At 39.1% G+C, this 25129-nt stretch overlaps 1 protein-coding gene across 7 annotated transcripts in view; it reads left to right on the forward strand.

Annotated features, from left to right (window-relative positions):
* CFAP20DC (CFAP20 domain containing) overlaps positions 1–25129 on the forward strand; it is a 143419-nt gene that overhangs the window by 33115 nt on the left and 85175 nt on the right. For all 7 annotated transcript variants that reach the window (XM_053378369.1, XM_053378368.1, XM_053378364.1 and 4 more), the window contains 2 exons: positions 18162–18276; positions 24110–24266. In XM_053378369.1, coding sequence (XP_053234344.1) covers positions 18162–18276; positions 24110–24266 — 272 coding nt within the window. The remainder of the gene's footprint in view (positions 1–18161; positions 18277–24109; positions 24267–25129) is intronic.

The following is a 25129-nucleotide window of genomic DNA, read 5'->3' on the forward strand; positions in this document are numbered from 1 at the left end:
AAAATATACAGTACAAAACAAATGCTTTATTTACGATATTATATTCTTATCATAGCCACAATAGCCAATAAATATGTCTCCATACATGCAAATATAGCAAATAGATTATAATGTGATGAAGTGCAATATGCATATTCCAGAGCAAATAGCCAGTCATTTTTATTATACCATAAGAAATTACACACTTGACCCAATAAGATAATCAAGTGCTAGAACACTAATATGAAAAACAACTTGTTTAAATGTACATCAGAAAAACTCTGGAAACAAAGCCTTATGAGGAACAGTTGAGGGAGTTGGGTATCTTTAGTCTAGATAAAAGGAGACTGAGAGACAATAGGATAGCAATCAATATGATAGCAGTCTTCAAATATCTAAAGGGCTTTCAAATGGAAGATGGAGCAAGCTTCTCCAGAGGGCAGAACCTGAACCAATGGCTTCAAGTTATAAGAAAGGAGTAACACCAGAAAGAACTTTTTGATGGTAATAGCTGTTTGACAGTGGAATGGGCTCCTTCAGAAGGTGGCAGGCTCTCCTTAATGGGATGTTTTTAAGCAGAGGTTAGATGGCCATCTGTCATGGGTGCTTTAATTGAGATTCCTGCATTTCAGGGGGTTGGACCAGATGACCCTCTGGGTCCCTTCCAACTCTACAATTATGATACTATAAAAGGGAAAGTCCCAAGTAGATGGTCTTAAGGAGACAGTAGTTACTATATCAGAAGCAGGTGTAGTGAGACCGGGTACCAAGTTGAAAACAGTAGTCTATTTATTGTATAATATGTGAATGTATAATTTTTGTTATCTATTATTTTAATTCCGGGTGCAACCATAAAAGTTCACATTGAATTTAGTTAATACAGGTTCAGGAGACTGGATTTTAAAACATTTATTTATTATCCTGCTTAGTTGACTTGCTACGTCATAATGACTGCGGCACCATTAGCACACGCTTGGCTTCGCCTTCCCCAGGTGGGATACTTGGAGGTCTCCGCCTACCTCAGCCAGTTGCCCAATCTCGCCTGGGAAGGCGTTGCCAAGGTGATCAGGCCAGGTAGGGACCACCCTGCCCACACAATAGGGGGAGGATCTTACCTGGGAATCATCAGTTGGCTCCAGAGTAAGGCTCCAAATCTTTGTAAGTTGAAACTTTTCTTTCAATAAAATATTTTATTGGCTCCCACTGTCATTGTGGCAAAAAACTTGATAAAAATGACGATGCCTATAAATTCTGCATGCTGCCATATTTAGCAGATTGAAATCCTAAAGGATTATATTAATAATTTACCCCATGTATACTTAGGGGCACAGCTGATAGCTGTTCACATTACTTCAAGTAGGGCAGTGTTCTGTGAGCTACAGCAGCTCATGTCATGGGCATCACATGACTGCCGAATCCTCCACTTAAGATGAGCCATGTATTCCTACACAATCTGTGCCAAGTATTTTATCCCTTTTACAGAAGAAACTTTTTTATTTTAACAATTTTAAATGTCAGGCTGTCTAAATCTTCCTTAGTCAGCCGTTTGACTGCTGGCTATTTTGATGAGAAGATTATTCCTGGTTCTTTATAAGTTCGCTCAATTTAAGCCTAACTTCTCTTTTAAAGTATCTACTTTCATTCCATCAAAATGCCTTACACAATATAAAAGCGTTTTAGCAATGCTGTGTTGCCATTGGGACCGGAGTCTGCTACGGGGTCAAAGGAGGAAAGCACCCACTCCACCTTGGCTTCAGCAGAGTCTCGGACAAATTATCAACCATTTTGGAGTGTCTTGATATTTATACATGGCGATTATATGGTCCAGCTACTGGGAAATTGCCTAAAAAAAGACGAATGATTCATCTGCAGCTGCTTTCATAACTGAAAAGAGGGTAAATGTTCTTAGTAGGCATACTTAGTTTAACCTATCATGCACATGGAACCAAACATAGGTTCAGGAACAGTTAAAGTTCATTTCACCTTTCAGCATTTTAAGTTGATTGATCTTACGTCACTTTACAACAACTTTTGTGGTGGCATTATTATTCTTATCAGGGCACAGTACAGCCATTTAAAAATGCAATGTTGAAATAGTTTAGAACACTCTGGGGAGGTCACTTCACTCCTGCTAACACAGCAGTTTGACTTCAACTCCAGAGACGTACTCCATTGCCAGCTATATATTTCCTCCTTTCCCTTCTTCCCATGAAAGTCGGGCATTCAGTTAGTTTAGAGGGACAGAACTTTGTGACTGCTTCTACTTGCTCTTTCACTATATTAGCAGCTAAATTCTTGCTAGTGGTTGGCTCAGCAGCTGAGCTGTCCTGCCATGTTTGCCTTTTCTGCTTTAACTGTTCACTTTCTCCGCTAGCTGTGCTCAAATACTTGTTCTTTATTGTCATTTATCTGACACGGATGTTGCTCAGAGGGTAAGTCAGGTTTCGGTTTGGTGGTTACCAATATCCACACACTAGAGAAATTGTGAATTTCTTTCTACTAAATACTGAGAACATAAAGTAACATCTTTCCATCACAGGGGCAGATGGGTCGTTTATGTGTGTGTGGGTGGCTTTGGGGGTTAATTATTATTATCCCTTACTATTAATGAAGTTTGTGAAGGATGATGTCTTAATTAGTCCATGGGGGAATACTTCAGTTGATTATTGCAGTGGCTTCTGTGTACTCCTTTACTAATAAGTAGGGCTGATAACTGGTGCTGTTTAACATGTTATGTAGCATTGTCAGGGTGTAAGAAACTTTCCTTAATGTGGGAGTAATAGTGTCCCTCCCTGCCAAGAAATCTTAAAATTTAAGTCGGCCAGTTAGACAGAGTGAAAGGAGATGCTAACTTGATGAAGCAGAAGAGTCAGGAAAGGGAGAGTTAACTGGTCTTGGAATGCCCATAAAGAGAGAGGCTAGGGCAGACCACTACTGGGAGTGCCTTTGCAATTATTGGCTATCTCATTGGTGCCGTTTTATTTCTGCTGTTCGCCACTCTGTCATTTTAGCACCGCAGTGACATCCAAACAAAACTGCAATCAAGACTGTTTGTCAGTGCTCTGGTGCGTAGGGGTGGAACATGAAGATCTGAAAAAAGAGGGCTTAGAAAAGAAATCACAGTAAATGATATTTGCAAATGTGTGAACTCAGTTTGGACATGTAATTACACAAAGCAATTGCCATTTGGAAAGGGTGAAAATTGTAATTGCATGCTTCGAACAGCAGCCCACGACCCTAAGCCTCCTCAGTTTCTGGAAGTCTTTGTGTGCTGAAGCAAATAGTAAATGCAACTTCTGTACCCAATTAAGTGCTTGTTTGTCTTTGTATAATGAAGAAGCTCTTGGATATTGAAGTAGTTACAAAATGTTATCATTAACTTCTCAGTTGTTCACAATATATATCCTGTAGCTGCTTTGTCGTCTGTATTCAATCTTCTTATTCTTTATCCCTGGCCAAAGAGATGCCGCCATAAAACTACATGTTCTGTAAGCATGTTTCAGGATCAGCAGGACTATTTGATTGAAATGGGAGAATACTGTAATCAGTAGTAGGCCAATACTATTGCCTTTTTTAAGAAACTGTTTTATGAGGTGGTGGGGCTGCCGTGGTCAAACTAGGCCTCGGAACCCTTGCATATTTTCATAAACGTAAAAAATAATTGTCTCATTTCACTTTTATGAAAATAGATGTAAAGACGTTCCACGAGCTATTTTCTCCCTATTTCATATGTGCAGTGTTCTGATGAATAGCTACTAAAAGAATCAATGAGACTGTATTTTCATAAACATTTTACTTCTTATCTTCTTGTTTGATAGAGTATGTGTGTTTCATGTTGCTAAGGGTGCTTCCACACACAGAGCTAGGCAGGGGCAGATTGAGGTGACATAGTAATTTCCTGCTGCCGCCCCTCCCCACACTGCCACCTTGCTGCCCCACTGCCTGTGAAGCATTTCATATCTACATTGCACAGGAGCGCCTGTGGAGTGCTGGCAAAGGTGCTGGCTTCTGGCAAGATTTGTCTCGTGACATCTTAGGCACTCCATGACCGCACCGCTTCTCCAATGGCAGGGGAGGTGGTGGGGCGCCACCTCTTGGGGTTCCACCACTTAAGGCTTGCCTCATGAGTGGGTTGGCCCTGGAGCTGGGTCTGGAGAATGAGTAGCCGGAAAGAATACAGAATGTGGGTCTCCCTTTACATGGAACCCACCACCACATTTACTATCCTCAAAGTTAAAAAGCATATTGCATAACCGTGATGAGAGAGACCTCTGCCATGAAACTTGGCTGAGCTTGTTTAATATCCACTCTCCAGCTTTTTCTGTTTACAGCTTTGTAGTATTTTTCTGACATTTGTACAAAGCAGCTTCTAAGGGTAGATAACAAGGTTAGAAATCAAAAAGACAGCACTACAAAATGTGTTTAAGTAGTGCTAGCAGAAAAACCCTGCTTATCCCCGAGTCCTAAATACTTACCGAAATAGAAGAGCCTCATATTGCTTCAAGCAGATGTTCATGTGTTTTCCAGACCAGTGTAGAATACCATAGCTGGAGAATGAGTAGCTACCAAAAAGGCTGCCTATAGGAATATTTCACTGTGGGTGTTTGTTTAAGATACAAAGGGCACTATTTGAAGGCTATATGCAGCAAATCATATTGCAGCAGAAAACAGGGAGAGCTGATGTAGAAAAGCAACTAACACTGCTGTGAGCAGTATAGCAAGCTATAAGCTCAATTCAATGAGTGGTAGATGATGATGATGATGATGATGATGATATTTGGATACAGCCTTACAGGAATATTGCAAGCATTAGTGAGATTCTGCACATGAACTATTTCCATATGTAACAGGTAGTTTATGTTCCTTCCTTACAGTGGGAGAGACCTTTGGTCTAGAATTTTTTTCTCCTGACTATTTTTTTTCTCATGTCAAAAAGAAAACAGATTTTTTCCGCCTCCCGCATCATCATCACCATCATCATCTCCCAAAACATTTAATGCAAAGTGGATAGTAGCCTTTGAAAATGTAGACTAGCTGATGGGTGTTAAATCCAGCTGCTTTCACTGTGTGAAAAGGTATGGAGAGTTGAACTCCACCCATCAGCTGAAGTCACCAGCAACATCAGCTGAGGGTCAGCTGGGCATAGCTTAAGGGAAATGGCCTCTTGATCCAAATTGGGCCCCTTGGAAGGTGAAGATTTGCCCATCTGCTGGAAGTTTCCCACCCTGACTTAAGGTGATGTCTAACAATCAAGTCCTGCTTGAGCAGTGGACTTTGGCTTGTGCAAATGTGTTGTGTGGTTATGGGGGAGCACATTGGGCTACAGGGAGGAGTTGGGGAAGTCTTCCTTTATCTGCTAGAATGATTTGGATCTCACTTAGAAGCTATAGTAAATTGGTAAGTCTCCAAGGTGTCACAAGCCTGTCTAAAAATTAAAATATTTCCATTTCCTGTAGACTTCTAAAATCTCATTATTTTTATTGTGAATAGAAGGCTAGCTTACAATGAGAAAATGATGACAAACTGGGATTAGAGTAATATTGCAGCAACACCAAAAGTAAGAGAATGCAATCAACAAACAGTTAGGAAGTTTCAGTGGAGCAGTTGACAACTACAATATGCTAATGACTGCTACACGTTGGTATATTAAACATATATAATTGGAGTTACAGAACAGTAATTGGAGGGAGAACGAGTTGAGTTTTGTTCTTTTTTAATTTGTTTATTTATTAAAGTTCTAGACTTCATCCAAGGGTCACAGGGCAGCTTACAATATAAAAACACAAAAATAATAACATTGTAACAAACAAAAGTAGTAACACACACACACACAGAGAGAGAGAGAGAGAGAGAGAGAGAGAGAGAGAGAGAGAGAGAGAGTTAGTTTTAAAGGCCATAGATAGTTTAATTAGCCAAAGGCCTGGGAAAAGAGGAATATTTTTTGGCTGACACCTAAAGATACATGAGCCTCCCTGGGGAGAGCATTGTACAAACAGGGAGCCACATTGCCTCCCATTGCCACTCTCTGGACCTCTTGTGGAGGGGGCACACAAAGAAGGGCCTCAGATCACAGGGTCCAGGTCAGTTCTTACGGGAAGAGGCAGTCCTTAAGGCATTGTAGTTCTGAGCCATTTTAAGCCCATCCTATCTGCTGGGACAGTAGACAAATTGGAAACATCCATGCAGGTCTAGCTCTTGACGTTTGCAGACTTCATATCTCAACTCTATACCGCCTGTTTTTCCTCGTAGGTTTACTTCATTTCTCTTCACCCTCTGCGTTCTCCCCATCCCTTCCATTCTCTTTTCTGACACCTTCATCTACTTTTGTGCCACTCCATGGCACAGTTTCTTCCTTCTGTCTTCTGCTTCCATTTGTCTGCGTATGGTTTTTGAACAATGATGTTCACAAAAAACTCTTTTGCTTTGTACCAATAAATGTTGGTGCTGCCGTATAACTGCTACCGCCTACTCTTTCTAGAAAATGATTATACAAATTTGATAAAGAAAATTAAAATGAGGGATGTCTTTTATGTTAAAAATTATCCTGCTGACCTTGGGCAACATCCAGTGATGTCCACCCGCTTATACCCTGGAAATCTATTGATTTACCCCCTTCAGCAGCACCCCCCTGAAGATCTGCTTTGGAGGTTGCACCATTTTCTTATTTGCCTTTAATGTTCACAACTACCTTTTAATGTAACAAACTGCGGTGACCCAAGTGACCTTCATGGATGCCCCTAAGTCAGAACATTGTGACAAAATTAAATGGCATGAGGACAAATAGGACTGGGCAGCAGAGGGGGGCATCAAGAAGAATCGACAGCGCTTGCAACAAAAGGCAATTGAACAGCACTGAAAAGAAATATGTTCATGGCTTCCGGAGGCGGCGCCAACAGCAATGGCGGTCTCCTTCTAAGCTGGAGGGAGAAGCCCTGCGGAAAGTGGGTCTGTCCGCTACGGCGAAGCGGAGACCCTTTCGGAAATCATAGGCAGGAGAAGTCTGTGAGCGTGGGACTCGGCGGGCACCATTGGCGCCCCCCGAATTAGCGAAGGAACCCCGCAATTGCTCCTTCCGGGGGGTGAAGCCGCACAGCTGTTGCCGGAGAGTGCTGACCTTTTTCCTGTGACAATTCGGCTGCTAAACTACTACCCGTGAGTAGGTGAAGTTTAAGAAATTGGGACTAAAGGAAGAAAAAAAGGGTTTAATCTGACACTGAAGCGGGAAGGCGTAAACAGGAAGTCCGCCTTCTGTTTCTGTAACAGATCAAAGCAAAGACGTTTCCATGCTAAGACCTGGAGAGTGGTGCTTTTAAAGCTTTAAAGCCGAACGTCAAAGTGAAAGAATTCCCCCCCCCCCAGGTTAGTGGAGGGGGGGGAGAGGGAAAAGTGACTTCATTTCTTCTGGGAAAAACAGAGACAATTATTTAAACTCTTGGGAACGGACTGCCAGGTTTATTAGAACTGTTGCATTGAGAGTCGCACTATTTACGGACATTGTAACTTTTTAATGGTTAACTCTGCAAAGGAGATACTTGTTGAAGGTCTTCTCTGGACTTGAAACTGTTGCATGTTTTTATTGAGGGGACTTAGGAAAGTTGGAAAAGACTTTTTTATTGTAACCTTAACGGCTGCTACAGTGTCCCCCTAGAGGAACATTGAAGTTGTACACCCAGGTGGGGGATTTTTCCACTACGGACTTTGGGGATTTTCCACGGTAAGACTTGACTGTGGGACCGACCTTGACTCATAGACAAAAGTGTGATGACTGACAGGACAACAAGATCGGGCAAGGCCAGAGTGCAGCAGCCCAGTACAGTTTCCCAGCAACGTAGAGCATCTGTTCCTGGCCCTCCTGTGACACAGGGGGAAGATTTTGCACAAGCTGAGTTAAAAGGAATGGCTTCAGAAGGGGACTTTACTTCTGTGTTAAATAAAATTTATGAAAAATTGGAAGGCCTAAGCAAACAAGTTACGGAACAATCAACTAAAATAGACAGGAATACTGCCAGCACTAATAATCTGGGACAGAAGGTGAATTCTAATACAGAATCTATTGAAAAATTGCTGGAAGAATCTGCGTCCAATCGAAAAATAGCTGAGGAAGCAAAAGAAAAAGCAGTGGCTGTAGAGGAAGAAATAAAACCTATGCGTAAACAGATTGGGGATCATCAGTCACTTCTGTCTATGATTGAACTGAGGGAGAAACAGACTAATCTGAGGATCAGGGCAGTACCGGAACTTGAAAAAGATAACTTAAGTGACTATCTTACGCAGGAATTTGGAAAATTTTGGAATTTGGAGCTGGAGAAAGACTTTAAGATAGTAAGTGCGTTTAGACTTGGAAGAGGAGGGAGAAAAAAACAGGGTGAGAGACTGTTTGGTTACCCTCCGAACGAAAGAAGAGAGAGATAAAATACTGAGTGCGTACTTCCAGAAGACTTTGGAGATCAACGACTCGAGAGTGGAGATCTTTAAGGATATACCGAAACACCTTTTGGATCTGAGAACCAACTACGGAGATCTGGTGGCCTTACTGAGAAGAAACAGTATTGTTTTTAGGTGGGAATTCCCCCAGGGTCTATCTTTTACCTTTAAAGGGAAAAAGTTCAAAATAAGGTCAGTGGAAGACAAGGGAAAATTTTTGAGAGACCACGAAGAAGACCTACAAAAAGAAGCACTAGAAGAGCTAAGAGCCTTAAGACCAGAGTATTAGACATAGCACCACCACCTTTGGGACTGGACAAACCAAAAAAAGTGATACCACCGTCAGAACAAGAAGAACTTTTGGGAGCAGTTGGAGAAAAATAGAATAACCACACCATGTCTCTGCAATTATTAAGTTGGAACATTCATGGATTTAACTCCCCGGAGAAGAGGAAGAAAGTCTTTCATTTACTGAAAAAGGAACAATTGGACTTAATTTGTTTACAGGAAACTCATGTGATAAGGCTTCACAGGAAAGTACTGATTAATAAAAGACTGGGTCAAGAGTTTATTTCATCGGACAAGGTTAAAAAGAGAGGAGTTGTTATTTATGCCAAAGAGAGCCTATCACCGAAATTTGTTTTTAAAGATGAACAAGGAAGATTTGTCGCAATTGAGATTCAATCACAAGGAGAAAAATTTCTGATTGTAGGAGTTTATGCACCAAATGAGGGGAAATCTGAATTCTTCAGGAAATTGCATGAGACATTGTTTGACTACATGGACTACAACATTATTATGATGGGAGATATGAATGGAGTGGTATCTACAAATATGGATAAGTCGCAGAGACAGGTTGTAACTAAAGATGGCAGACTACCAAAAACCTTTTTTGAATTGACTGACAATATGGACTTGATTGATATTTGGAGAACTAAGAACCCCCTTGGAAGAGATGGAACATTCTTTTCTGAAGCCAACATGACATGGACAAGAATTGACCAAATATGGATAACTAGAGGACTGGCACCTAAGACTCGAAAAGTGGAAATTTGACCCAAAACTTGCTCCGACCACAATGCGGTGAAGATGGAGATGAAACTAACACCAATCGGTTCCTTCAGATGGAGGATGAATGACACCTTATTTAGAGATCAAGAGGTTACCAAGAAGGCCCAAAAAATCTTGAGAGATTATTTTGAGATAAATTTGAATACCACGGTTGAAAAAAGAACAATCTGGGACGCAAGCAAAGCGGTCATGAGAGGGTTTCTGATTCAATAGAATGCAATAAAGAAGAGAATTCAAAATGAGAAAAAAGACAAAATTTTGGAAAAAATAAAAGAAGGAGAGAAGAAATTAAGAGCGAAACCAAAGTCGCAAGAGATTCTGAGAGAAATAAAGTTATATCAAGTACAATACATGAAAATGATAAATCAGGAAGTAGAATGGAAAATCAAGCAGATGAGACAAAAGACATTTGAATCGGCTAACAAATGTGGGAAACTGCTAGCTTGGCAGATGAAAAAAAGACAAAAATTAAACACCATTACAAATTTGGATGTGGAAGGAAAGAACATGCAGAATCCATTGGAGATTAGAAAGTGCTTCCAGAGATATTTCAAACAACTATATACACAAGGGCCACAGAAAGAGACTGATTTAGACCAATTTCTAAGAACAAATGGATTACAAAAAATCTCTCAAGAAAATAAGACAATGTTGAATCACAAAATTACAGACTTAGAAATATGGTCAAATTTGAAGCTTTCCTTGTTGGGTCGAATTGCAGCTATAAAGATGAATGTATTGCCAAAAATGTTATTTCTGTTTCAATCTTTGCAAATTTTGGACAAGATGGACTGTTTCAAGAAGTGGCAGAGAGATATTTCTAGATTTGTCTGGCAGGGCAAGAAGCCCAGAATAAAATTTAAAATATTAACTGATGCAAAGGAAAGAGGCGGATTTGCCCTGCCAGACCTTAAACTATACTATGAATCAGCAGCATTCTGCTGGTTGAAAGACTGGCTGCTTCTTGAGAACACAGACATTTTGGACCTAGAAGGTTTTAACAATGTTTTTGGGTGGCATGCATATTTGTGGTACGACAAGGTTAAAGCACATAAAGCATTTAAAAACCATATTGTCAGGAAAGCATTGTTTAATGTCTGGATAAGATACAAAGACTTGCTGGAAAATAAAACCCCAAGGTGGTTGTCACCAATGGAAGCAAAGGCTCAGAAAAAGCTCAATATGGAGGCCAAATGGCCGAAATATTGGAACAAGAAGGAGACAAATTGAAATTGCAGAGTTTTGAGAAATTAAAAGATAAAATGCGAGACTGGCTTCATTACTATCAAATAAGAGAGGCCTATAATTTGGACAAAAAAATTGGTTTCCAGGTGGAAAAATCAAAATTGGAAACTGAACTGTTAGATCCCAAAACTAAGATACTTTCAAGAATGTATAACTTGTTGTTAAAATGGAATACGCAGGATGAAACGGTTAAATCTGCTATGATTAAATGGGCACAAGATGTTGGACATAACATTATGTTTGCTGACTGGGAACAGTTGTGGACCACCGGTATGAAATTTACGGCATGTAATGCCTTAAGAGAGAATATTATGAAAATGATATACAGGTGGTACATGACACCAGTCAAGCTCGCAAAAATCTATCATTTGCCCGATAATAAATGTTGGAAATGTAAAGAAAATGAAGGTACATTCTTTCACCTTTGGTGGACGTGCCCAAAGATTAAGGCTTTCTGGGAGATGATCTATAATGAAATGAAAAAGGTATTTAAATATACCTTCCTGAAGAAACCAGAGGCCTTTCTCCTGGGCATAGTCGGCCAATTGGTGCCAAAGAAGGATAGAACTTTCTTTATGTATGCTACAACAGCAGCAAGAATACTCATTGCAAAGTATTGGAAGACACAAGATTTACCCACCCTGGAAGAGTGGCAGATGAAGGTGATGGACTATATGGAATTGGCGGAAATGACTGGCAGAATCCGAGACCTGGGAGAAGAGTTGGTGGAGGAAGACTGGAAGAAATTTAAAGACTATCTTCAGAAATATTGTGAAATTAATGAATGTTAAAATGATGTTTGGATTGAAAATAAGTGGCATTAGCCATAAAGTTAATAAGAATATGCAAAAATGAATTGATAATGGATGAAAATATAGATTATAATATGTTAAGATACAGAGTTAAGATAAATGAAAGAGGGTAAGGATTTGCTGATTTGATTATTTAAATGGGAATACAAAAAGGGGAGGTGTGAGGAGGCCAAGGAAATAAGTTAATGAGTTTAAAGTTACAAAGAACTGACTTGTTTTTAATTCTTTTTTAGTTATTTGTCTTTTGTATTTGTATTTTGTATTTTTATTCCTCTTTTTTCTTTTGTATGTATTTTTCTATGTTTTCTTTTTTGTATTTTTTTTCTTGATAAGACCTTTTTTATTTTGTAAACCTATGTTTTTGTAAAACCTCAATAAATATTTTATATATATATATAAAAAGAAATATGTTCATAATTGGTTAAAAGTAGCCAAAAGGGGAGGGGTGTACTTTTTGAGACTTGTGAAAATAAACAGAAAGCCATATGAGTAATTTAGGCTCTTCTCTATTTTACGTGTGACAGGTTAAGTTATCTTTGCAAACCAATTTATAGTTATAGCATGTTCTTTGCAAATGTCTTTTAATAGAGGCTTTGTTTTTTTAATTTTCAAAGGACAGCATTTTAAAACCATGTTGAAGGAATAAGGGAGTACTATGTATTATTTCTACAGTACCCTTTATAATACAAAGTTATTTATAAAAGTAATGCCAGACATAATATGAAACTTACTGAATATATTCTTAGCAACAGTGATGTGATGTGTCTCTCATTCACACACACACACACACACACACACACATACCAACTAAACTTTGTTCAGAGTAGACCCTTTGAAATGAAATGAACCTAAAGTAGCCATGCCTGTTAATTTCAGTGGTCTACTCTGAATTGGATACAACCCTTTGAATGGGATTGAACTAACAAATCCCATCAGTGGGAGCCGCTGCATAAAGAATGCCACTTGTGCAACAAGGCTTTTCTCTGTACATCTGCCACATGCCCTGAAATTGGTGGGGTGAGGGCACAGGGAGTGTGTCAAGAGAACCTTCAGCATGGGAGGAAAAGGAGGGACCGTTCCATCTGGCAAGCTGAAATGCGTGTGCTGACGGAACGTTTGCCTTAGTGTGATGTTGAATTCCTCCCATTATTTCTAAATCAACACTTGTCAAGGTGATCTAAAGAATACTTTTAATATATCTTCTTGAACTTCGCAAAAGCAGTGGAGTAGCTTCCGTTTTAAACTAGAGTAGGAGAATATGAGTGCCTACTAAACTTTGTGCCAGTCTCAGTCTTACAGTCTTGTAGAGACAGGTCGTCCTTCTGCAGCAAAGTAACCTTATAGAAAGAACAAAATGAAATGGATAGCTGCCAATAAACTAAAGAAGAGAAGCCAGCAGAATTAATTAGAAGCATAAATAGCCACGTTCTTAGTTATAAATAAGCTGGTTCTGGAAGACATTCATTAGCTGAACATTGTGCACATTTATACTCATTATAGGACCTTGTCTCTACTGAACAAATTAAAAGCTATTTTGCAGAATTACATGTTCCTAAATCAGCTGGCACAGATTTCCAAAGCTTGACTAAACAAATCATCATTCCATAAAACTGAATTTAGTAAATAGTTTAAACCCAAAGAAATAGACATTGGAATGACCTAAATTAAAGTTTTGAAATCAAAGTTTTATAAGACTCAGTACTCTGTGCCCCTCCATCCCAAGTGTCTTATGTCTACTGCATCTTAAACAGCATTGGTGTTTTCCAAAATCCCTTGATGCTTCCACCAGATGTACATGACTGTGTGTGCAAGAGTTTGGGGATATGTTTGTTTGTCTCTGTAAGTGCTTTACAAATGTATATGAATTCCCTGCTTTAGTGCATGAAACACGCCCTGACTCATGAAATTGAACAGGGCAGCCCTTGAGCATGTGTAGTTCTGTATGAATATTAAAGCCACTACTTGTATTTCAGCCTTAACATTCTGTAACAACACACTTAACTGCAGGTATACTAGTTGTACTGTGTGATGGAATTTTTCACAGTAGTTTGCCATTTCTGTGTTGTAAAACAGAAGTTTCAAAGGGATGTTATGTGGGCAAACAAGATGAAGATGGTAAACCAGTGAAGCATTTCTTTCACGTACTAGCAAGTATAGAGATTAAAAAGAGTTTGAGGATTCAGTGAGAATTACATTTTGAGGAATACAGTTTGAGGAATTCACAGAGAAAGGAAAATTCAGTGGTGTAAGCAGGTCTTTGTTATGACCCAGAGACCATGTACTGTATACTCTGTTTACTATGGGGATGGTGATTCTACAACTATATCTTTTAGTGGAAAACTGTTGGGACCATTTCAGCTTGCTTCTGACTGGGGAGACACAGCCTTTCTTCCATGATACCTTTGTCAGAGGAGGGGTCTTCCGGGGTACCTGTCTCCCCAGCCCCATAGGAGTCAAAGACTGTAGAATAAAGTGAGGGTTTGAAAGCCAGCCAGCTCCTCTGAGCAGGTGAGATTTATTGCACTGTATTACAAGGTAAAGGTAAAGGACCCCTGACAGTTAAGTCCAGTCGCAGACAATTCTGGGGTTGCGGTGCTCATCTCGCTTTACTGGCCGAGGGAGCCGATGTTTGTCCGCAGACAATTTTTCTGGGTCATGTGGTCAGCATGACTAAGCTGCTTCTGGCGAAACCAGAGCAGCGCATGGAAACACCGTTTACCTTCCCACTGGAGCGGTACCTATTTATCTACTTGCACTTTTTGGGGTGCTTTTGAACTGCTAGGTTGGCAGGAGCTGGGACTGAGCAACAGGAGCTCACCCCGTCATGGGGATTCGAACTGCCGACCTTCTGATTGGCAAGCCCTAGGCTCAGTGGTTTAGACCACAGTGCCACCCGCGTCCCTGTAGTACTGACAACATATACAAGACTTCATTTGGAGGCAGAGACAGCAGCTCATTAACTACCATAGGAGGGCCCTGGGAGCTCTGCCCTGGTGCCCTGAACACTGACTGAATACCCTTGGTATTCCCCCATGAGCCTTGACCTCATACCTATTTTTAAATTTTCTGGTTTGATTTGTATATTGATAATTGTTTTATGTACAGCTCTTGGAGAATCTTTGAATGAGCAATTTTTAAATTCTTCTAAATGAAATAAATAAAATGGTCTGTGGTTCAACTTCCAGCATCTCTGTTTGTATGCAGTCATTTCTTTTTCTGTCTTTGTTGACTTTTATCCGCTGGCTCTGTTTGCCAGATTTTTTTTTTAAGTGTTTCAACAGGTTTTAGATTTCTTCCATAAGCGTTCAGCAATGTTCATGAAAGGTGATCATCTTTCGCTATAAGGCCATGTACACACTGAATAGTTTATAATAAAGAGAAACAGTTTGTAAGAAGCAGGAAGCCCAATGAACTAATAATCCATGCTGCTGCTTGTTTTATTCAGAGTTCATTTTAAGCTTTGAAGTGAACATTAACAAACTGCCATAAATTGTCATATATACAACAGCAAAATGAATAGGTAATCTGAGTCAGTGAGTATATCTGCACTCCTGGGTAGTTGCTACCATTTTAACTCTTGTTTTTGCTGCATTTGCTATCAAGAGGAAAATAGTCAATCAGAGTTGAAGCTATGAGATAGAATTGAAAATTGAATTGAAAATTGAACTGAAAAGTAATTTTGCTTTAAAATGTTTTGCAAATGTAGACGTTAAGTGTGAAATGAATGCAGCTAATGACCATAGCTGGAAGAGTTATGCACCTGCTGATCAGAGGGATATTATTATAAATGAGGTTGATTTTTCCTGTTGACTACCTCATTCTTTCTCACTGTGGTATCATTATTTTCCTGTCCCATGTCTGACCCCTCAGATAGCAAGACTCAAGCATAAACATAATAAAAACACATTAACTCCTGTAGAGCTTTTCAAATGCTTTCTGATATGATGAGAGCTGTGTAGTTTTGTTTTTGTTTTTCAAAAGTTTTGCATAGGAGCTCCTGCTTTTTTCACAGCAGAATTAAAGGTTGAATTTCCTGGCAAACACCAATCATAGCTCTTGGGTTCATATATTTGCAGATGACAGTCTTAAGTATTCTGCAGGTTTTAAAATTTGTTCCTTTTGAGGAGGGTTCCTCAAACCTCAATGAAGTGTGCTTCTTAAACAAAACCACGCTGACCAGCTAGGATTGTGGTTTTATCTTGCCAGGGCTATAATACTTGGGTTGTATGTTGTTGCTTTTGTTGTTGATGATGTATTAAGTTGTAGAGATTAGTTTTCACTCTCTCTCTCTTCTTTCTTCATATATTGCTTGTCAGCTGAGCATCTAAGAAGTGCCAATCCCCAGCATGACTTATAATGGGAAGAAAAAGGAAACATATATAGAAGAGTTGGTGTATTTAAAGGACCCCAAATATTGAATGTCTGTGTTGTGAAACCTCCACTGCTATTTGGGTGGTATAATTAAAACACATCATTCTTTAGGGGAAACAATGTGACTAACTTGATTTGGTAGTCTCTTGTGGCATATTCCAAATTTAGAAGTCTCGTTTAACCGGATGGATTAATGAACAATCTAGCCAACTACATTGGTTTCTGGCAATGGCCAGCTAGAAACTATAAGAAAGTTGGTCATTGTGATAATACTCATCCCTTGTATTTAATTCCCACCATCTGACAGAGGTTTGCTGTCTCTGAACACTGAAGTAGCACTCCTGGCTTTCATACTTAGTGGTGGTGGGATTGAGTTTACTAATTCTAAAGAAAATTGTATATATTTTTAAAGATTTTACTTAATTTGCATCCCACTTTTCAGACTGAATGATCCCTCAGTAGACCAAGATTAATTTAAGCAATGTATAAGCCTACTTCTGAAAGTGTATTAGAAAGATCAGCTACCATTACGTTAATAAACCGCTTGGACAGTTGCTTCCATACCTGTAGTGAAACTGGAATCTTGGTTTTTTTTGCATTATGCAGTTATTCAGCCTGGTTTTTTAAAAATAAAATAAAATATGTAAACATATGAGGGTTTCAGTGCCAACATAGAGTTCTTATTTGTGATGGCTTCCTATTCCCATCACAGGAGAGAATGGATTGCTCCATATGTTAACTTGTTTATAGGGCCTGGTGAGTTGTTAAATCTGTTAAAGGTTTACCTAGGTTGACTGCATTTTTTTTTTAAGCTTCGAATCAACCTTCTTTATTCTGTACAAAGATGGCTGAGTTTCATCACATTTTTTCCTTTGCTTTTTCATTGATATACTAGATATTACAAGTGCAGCTTTATAAATGTTGATTTAGAGAAAAGATAAGGTTACATAGGATGGAATAGGTTATATTGAGTGATGTTGTCAATAATTTTTTTTCATTCAAATAGCTGATAAATAGAACCCATTTCTCAATAAATTGATTATTTTTCTAATTACTTCATACTTTTCTCTAGTAGATTGTTTTGATCATTAAGGAAACTTCCCGTATTATCTTTAGCCTTTTAGTCATAGTTGGAGTTTTCTTGCTTTGCCAAAGCTGAGCAATGCAGATGTCGGTGCTTGTGAGAAGAGTTGTAACCATTTGTAGCTCTATGTTGCTAACATCTGATTTTAATATGCATGAAAGTGTAGCTTTGTGGTTTCTAGATGTATTGTGGCCTGTAATTCTTGCAATACCTCAAGTACTGAATTTAAAAATTGTTTATTTTCTTAAGTTCCAAAAGGTAGCTTTTGTACCTAAGTTACTGTTAGAAAAATTGAAGAAAACATCATTGTTTTGAGAACAAGTGTGAAGTTGTTGGTAAAAACATTTTCTCTTTAAGGAGAAGAAAGCAGGTGGTAGGAATTAAAAGTATGGTTGCTTCGATTTCCAATCTAAAAACATTTGTAGTGAGCCATTTTCTATTGGGGTAAATTCTAGGATGAAATTAAGCCAGCTTGAACATTCATGGAAACCACAAGGAAGCAGAACGTACATAGGAGCCTCTTTATCAATCTGAACCAAGCTGATCGTGATTGCAGTCTAAATCTATTAATGATGTTCAAATCCAGTGTTCTGGCTGTCACTGGAGGAGCAGCCTGACTAGTTAGCAATAAACTTGTGTGTTGTTAATTCAGGTTTGGAGATATGTGCTTGGGAAGTAAAACCGACATACAATGTTTTGTGTCTATCTTTAAGCATACAAAGAGCGCATATGAAATGGCAGGTGGGTTTTTAGAAAAAGAGAGCCTATAATGATTTCCTATTTAGTGGGGTGACAGCATGTCCCAAGATAACACAAGCTTAAGGGACTGAAAAAGCATGATTATCAAAGGCTAGTGGCTTCTCAGTTCATACAAATTGAATTCTTTCATAGGTTGAAGTGCTGTGGAAATCTAGTGAAGAGTGAAGAGCATTGAAATAAAATTAGCATGTAAAGTGATTTTATATATTCAGGCTTGTAGCCACTAACTTTGAATTTGAGAGAGAAATCTCATTACTTATCTTGTAAAAGGGGTAATACTTAAACTCCCTATTTGCTGTCCTTGATTTAAAGGTTCTGCATATGAATGATGGTTTTCTGTGCTTGCCCAGAGATAGTGGTTATTGTATTGATGGAGATCTCTTTTCCTCCCCCCTCTCACCTTTTCTCTTTTACAGGATAACTGATTTAGGAAATATTAAAAGAAGGTTGTATTTATCAACAATCCACAAGGAGTTGTCCGTAACCCCCCTACATGCAAAAATTCCTCTTTTTATGATCAAGCGCAAAATTGTAGGTATATTTCCTTCCAATTTATAGTTCCCTTTTCCTTTGCATTGCAATACTTCTAAGTATCTGTAAGAACTGTTAAAGTTGATCATCATGGTCCTGGATAACAGTACTTATGTCTGCAGAAGACAATAAGTTGACTTTCTGGCTCAGTCCAAAGCAGTGATTTAAATTAATTGTATAAGTGGGTACATGTGCATGTGCAGAAAGAACTTCAAATTGGAAAAATATTAGGAATTTCTGTAACATGAAGGTCAAACAGGTGTGCTAGTGAACTCTACCATAGATCCTACTTACCACATTCAGACTGTTATTTGAGGGTTCCAAGCCCTGTCCAAACATAGGCAGAACTTGGAGTGAGTGAGCAGAGCACAATTTTTTGCCAGGGGCTCTTGATACCATTTGCTGTCACCACTGCCCTTCATGCAACACCAGGAGTCATTAGAAGTGCAATAACAATCCCATTTCAATGAATCTATGTGATATGTGGTCTATAGCACCAGTGCTGCTTGCTCCAAGCTAGTGCTAAGAATAAGTCTTAGATATGAGAATTAAAACATCCTGGAAAATATGCCTTCCATCTGTAGGTTGGTAATCACTTTGTTCACCCAATTGTGGGCGGAATGTATAAATTCTGAAAATTAAATTTGCCAGAAGTTTCAGGTGTGACCATGAATTTTCCTTAACAAGCAGATGTCTGTCTGATATGTATTGCTATCTAATTGCATGTTTTGGGTGAGGATATGGCTTCCCATCTGCACTGCACTACAAAATGCAACTTCCATCCTTCAGGCCGCTAATCATGTGCAATATCTTCTTGCAAACTACAGCTAATTTGAAGGCATTGGTTTTCATATTAAAGCAAGATCCTGCCAAGGATGAAAACAGTCATAGCATTTTTATTTAAATAGGTAATTGTAGGCATACGTCCTTTACAAGTAACTACCAAATACATTGAACTGAGAGAACAAGACAGAGACTATTTGCAAAATACTTACTTATTTGCAAAAGTCCTTTTTCTACAGCTTTTTGGAAGGCATGAGTATTATACTAATAACCTCATTTTAGTTTTCTCCTTTTTTCATGCATGGCCTTAAAAATTAATATGTACCAGACAGTCATACCACTGAGGCAGTGGTTAATTCAAGATCATAGGTCAATTGTAGAGTTGGACGGGACCAGGAGGGTCATCTAGTCCAACCCCCTGCAGTGCAGGAACCTTTTCCCCAACGTGGGGCTTGAACCCATGACCGTGAGATTAAGTCTCACGCTGTACTGAGTTTTCCCACATCCTTACAATGAATTATTTTCCTGCATCTTCATTTTTGTGGTGACTGTGTCAGATTAACACCAGTGTTTCAAGACTTAAGTACAGTGGTACCTCGGATTACATACGCTTCAGGTTACATACGCTTCAGGTTACACACTCCGCTAACCCAGAAATAGTGCTTCAGGTTAAGAACTTTGCTTCAGGATAAGAACAGAAATCAGGCTCCAGCGGTGCAACGGCAGCAGGAGGCCCCATTAGCTAAAGTGGTGCTTCAGGTTAAGAACAGTTTCAGGTTAAGAATGGACCTCCAGAATGAATTAAGTACTTAACCCAAGGTACCACTGTATTCCTTAATCTGGAGCAAATTAAATTCAGTCAAAATGTGAACTTTAGTTGTAAGATTCCACTCGAAGAACAAATTATTTGATGGGGATCTAGCAATTGGACTTTTATATGATTGGATGGTTTTTGTTTGTTGAGAAGTTAGATATAACCTTCCTTGTGATGTCTGACTCTAGATTTTGAAACAGAGCAGCTCTGTAGTCATATGAATACATGTATCTGGTAGATACCAAGATCAAACTAGAAATTTTCTGGATACATAGCATGTAACTAAATGTCTAAGTGTTACAAATTAAATTGCAGACATAAGGGGAGGGCGACTCTTGCTGGGGATGCATTATGGGGCAGGGAGACATCTCTCTTCAGCTATCCTTCCCTTGTTGCAATCAGAACTGAGAGCATCCTCCAGTCCCCCGCATGCCCCCCCGATCGCCTCCCCCAATTCTCCTAGTCATGTTGGGTGTGCATTCTGATTCTACAGCAGAGGAAAGAGATAATCCTCCATTCACTCTGCTTTCCCAAAAAGCAGTGGCTTTTAAGTAAGAAAAAAATCTAGCATATGCCAGTTTCTTAGTATAGTACATACGGTATTTTTGAAGGGATTTTGAGGAAAAATTCTCTCTCACAAGCAAAACAAGTAATTTCTTCATTGGTAATCTTAAATGTTGTCCCTGCATCAAATAATGCACACAGATTAGTTAGAACAATGTCATCAATGTTCCTCAGAGGTGGCAAGCCTATTAAGGAATGACATTTTGCACTGAAATTAATGAATGATTAAGACACTGATTAAAGCTTTCCCTTTACTTTTTAGTTTTCATCCAAATACTTTGTTTTCATCTAAATATTTATTTTATTAGTGCTTAGCAAAGACAATTTCCTACACAGCACATTTCCATTAGTACATACTAAAAATGAATATTGATATTTCTTGTTTCAGTATACAGTGTTTTAGTGTGTTTGTCCTCTGGTTGTGACAGAGTGTTTGTCTTACGTAATTTGATGCCATTCAGTATACCTCTTTTGTGGAAGTCAAATGGAACGTGCCTAATATTGTCAGGTGCTCCTGGAGAGAGTTTTCTCTATAGTTATTTAAGAAATGAAGAACACACACCATTTCTTAAATAACTCTGTAGGAAAATCTGTACAGGAAGACCTGACAATATTAGCTATGCTCCATTTGACTTCCACAAAAGAAACATACCAAATGGCTTCAAATTACACATAGTAAACACATTACTGCTATAGAGGTGAGCTTCACAATGTTAAAGTATTATTGCCTTCCATTTCCAGATTTATGTATATTTATAACCCCAGTTAACATCCATGGTGCTAATCCTGCTCTTTACAAACACCATATCCTTGCACAGAAGGCATATTTGTACACAACTGCAGGACTGAAACCACATTAACATATCCATATCAACAAACTGCCCAATGTGAACTAATGGGGGGGGGGTATTCTGACAGTTGTTGGTCACTACTACTAATACTGTCCTTTGATTGACATTTGGCATATGGCTGCTCTTAAAAACATATTCTCAATTTTGGTGTTATGGATCCAAGTGCAATGCAGAAAAGGAGGCAATCTCTTATGAATGTTCTGTTTCTTAGGGTAAGACACGCAGACTAGGTATGGGAAGCGTTGACTTCTGCATTTAACTCTCCTGCGGCACAAAAGAATAACTGTGGTGTGCAATCCCATGAGTTGCATGGGATAGAGAAGTTTCTTTGCCCAGTGACTTTGAATGGAGCAGGTTAAGTTGTCCTTCATACAACTGTTTTATCTGCTTACTTGCTTGCTATACCAACCAGTATAATCAAGATGTCACAAAAGATTGACACAGGCAATTCCGAAGGGCAGGACTTCTGTTCCCTGCCCTAGTCAGTCCAATGATTGGCTTCCAGCACTTAAAAAGTGTGGAAGAAGCATGGGTTTTTGTAAGATAAGTGCAGGTTGCCACTGTGCTATATTCAGTGCAACAGGTGTGATGCTGCTGCATCCTGCATCACAGTGAATATGAAAGGTGGCTTCTGTGTTCCTTCATGAATGCTAGGTCAGTCTACATGTGCACATGTTCAGTGCAGAATTTCAGCTTTACCAGATAGCATTAGTTAGTGATGAAGCTCTTGAACTGACCTGGGAGGCGGGTTGTAAAGCTGGGGATCAAAAAAGCTTGAATCTTTTCTCTTTAGGGGATGCAAAACATCAATTGGCTATTTCTGACCCAAAGTAAAAGACTTGAAACAAACTTCTAAAATTTTGCTACATGTTTATAAGTTGCTTTTATCTGGGGCTTGTTCCTTAGTGCCACTAAGATTTCTGTCTCATTTATTGCTCTAGCCCTGATTAGCCTCCTTCAGGGCTGTCTTGATTGTACTCCAGAGACATCATCAACCCTGAAGATTGAATACTGAGGGGTGCCCTGCTGGCTTGTTCTGTACCTGGGATTGTATTTTGAGACTGTGTCTAGGCTGTGAGAACTCTGTACTAAAGAGAAATAAAGCAAGATCTAGCCTGATGTGCTACCTGTATATATTAGGTAAATTTAAGCCACATGCTATTCTGGGTAATTTCTTCTGGAAATCCTGTTGCTCAGGAAGCTTCACTAGATGTTTCCCATATACCTTGAAGCCAAAGTTTGTTGCCAGAAGGGTTAGAAATGCTTTTTAAAAAATATAAATGCTGATAGAATGCTGAAATCCCAAATCAAATTCTGTTCTGTTTTTGTGTGTGTAGAACTGCAAAACACATACACATCTCTCATCATGCCACAGGTTACAAACCTGCTTGTTCCCAATAGGAGAAGGCAAGCTTTCCTTTAGGGATAAACATAAGACACTCAAATATAACAACATTTCACAGACAATAGAACCATCCTTTATAAGAAGCTAGTGTTCATGTGTCTCTTTCATTCCTGACACTGCAGAACGATATACCCACACAAGATTTGGAAGTTGCAATTTGGAAGTTCATTATCTACTGCCATGGATTTCTGAATTTAATGTCACACATCAATGGTGTCCTAAATGCTGAGCTACCTGGGTAAAGGCCACCTGGCTCCTCTGTGACTTAAGATCATCAAACCAGTGGCAGTCACAGGGCATATGATTTCTTTCTTACATGGGCCTATGGTTACATCAGAGAAAATCAGCCAGTGGTATCAAAGTGTGTGTGTGTTGAGACAAATATACAGAAGGAGAAAGCAAGCAGCGGGAGAGAAGTGGATTGCAATTTGGCAGGGATCCTTGATAGTCATAACCATTTATATTGATTGCTCTTTACTAGTTTACCACCAACCATTAATATGCACAGGCAACTCAGACTGTACACACTTAATTTGAAAGCACACTTAATTTAAAAGCAAGTATCACTGATTTCAAGTACAAGATGCATGCTAAAAGTTCAGAGTGGAGGCAATTATAGACCACTTGCATGGCTGCAACATTCCTTGATATGGAGAAAACATATATTCCATGGACTCTATTACCTGGGTTATGAAGGCGCCCTAAAGACGTTAAAGCAAAGATTGTGGGATAATATACACAGTGACTTGCGATCCCGATCACACACAGTCTGTAGTCTGTTGGCAGTAGGAGTACAATATGAGCATGTCTTTAAGTTAAAAACTTGCGTTAAAAACCTGACAGTACCAAATTACCGAAGGTTATTCACCAAAGCCAGATTAAACATTTTCCCTTCTGCAGTATTCGATGGCAGGTTGAGAGGAGTTCCCTACCAGGACAGACTTTGCTCGTGTGCCCAAGACATCGATTCTATAAAACATATTTTGCTGCACTGTGCGAAATACGAGCAAGCCAGGGCTGAACTGATATTACCCTTGCTGGTACCTTTTCCCGGGAAAATCAGAGGCTCACTATGTCAGGTTCCTACTGGAAGACCGGACAACCGCTAGAACATTAGCAGTGGCAAAGTTTTTATCGGTGGTTGCAAGAACCAATGATCCCTATCTTTAAGTCTGAACAAAATGCTTGTTTAACCTGGTGGTAGGTTGTCTGAATTGTGTATTGCTTTGTAATGATTTGTTGGGTCTCTGGATCATAATAAAGATTAATGAGGATGATGATGATATATTCCATGGAGCAGCTACAGGAGAGTTGGACTATAATTATGTTCAGTGGTAAATTTCAGTGCTGATTTCTTTTACAAGACCTGCATCTTATGTAAAAATGTCATTAAATCTGTTTTCACTCTTTTCTTAGTGGTGCAACCTGTGCATTGACTTGGTAGCATTCACCAGCGAGATATTCAAAGGAGCTGTTTTCCAGTCCTTGGATGGCATTATTGTTTCAGCGAACTGTAAACTGCGAAAAATCTTCACACTGAAGTCAAAGCCCCTGGATACAGATGATGAAGATGGTGTGTTAACCTGAACCTCCTGGAACTGCACTGAGTTACTGTCGTATCATACAGTTTCAAGCTTGTCTGCCAGGCTTCTATGATTAATCATTTGAGAGTTTAGACGATTTCACTGCAATTAATGCAAGTACAGGTCATGTATCTCTCTGGCTCAGGGGTTGTCAATGACATTAGCTAAGTGTGGTGACAAGGTGGGAAGGCACTTACATTTTTATAAAGCACTGCCTTCATTAAAACTGCATTGTGGAAAAGGTTCCATCTTTAAATTAGCATACAAAACTGCTAATAATCTTCTGGCGAGCTACCTTCAGGTAAGTATTTCATTAAGCAATTTGAAAGAGAGCTTGTTATTTAATTATCAGTGGGCTCTTCTGCTGAGAGATGTCATTTTCTCAAGGTGTCTTCTAAAAAGAAAATTGTCAAGACTACCTACATTGAAATCCAGCCATTATTTTACTACATTTTGGAAATGGGACCTCTGAAGAAGGAAAAAGATGGTTTTGATAATGAGCTGCTCACTATATTAGTGAGAAGTCCCATTGCTCATCAGCCACATGTTACTCTTTGAATGTGACACTATCACTGTGTCTAAATAAAAGGAGTCAGGTCCCCTCTGCCCCCTTGCATTCAACTCTGCTCTTCATAATCTGGGCTGAGTTTCTTCCAGTCAAATGAACTCCCCCACACACTGCAATCTGTTTTAGACTAGATTCTTCAGTCTCCCAGTATCTTCTACAAAAGTAAGCAGTAAGAGACTTTTGGCAGATAATAATTCTGAGGCTAGTTCTGCATTGTAATTTGAGCTTTTCCTCCAGCCTGCTTATTTATTTAAATTTTAAGTCTTTGCATCTTTTTTGTATCTT

Source organism: Podarcis raffonei, chromosome 2, assembly GCF_027172205.1.
Source record: "Podarcis raffonei isolate rPodRaf1 chromosome 2, rPodRaf1.pri, whole genome shotgun sequence".
NCBI classification, from domain to species: Eukaryota; Metazoa; Chordata; class Lepidosauria; order Squamata; family Lacertidae; genus Podarcis; species Podarcis raffonei.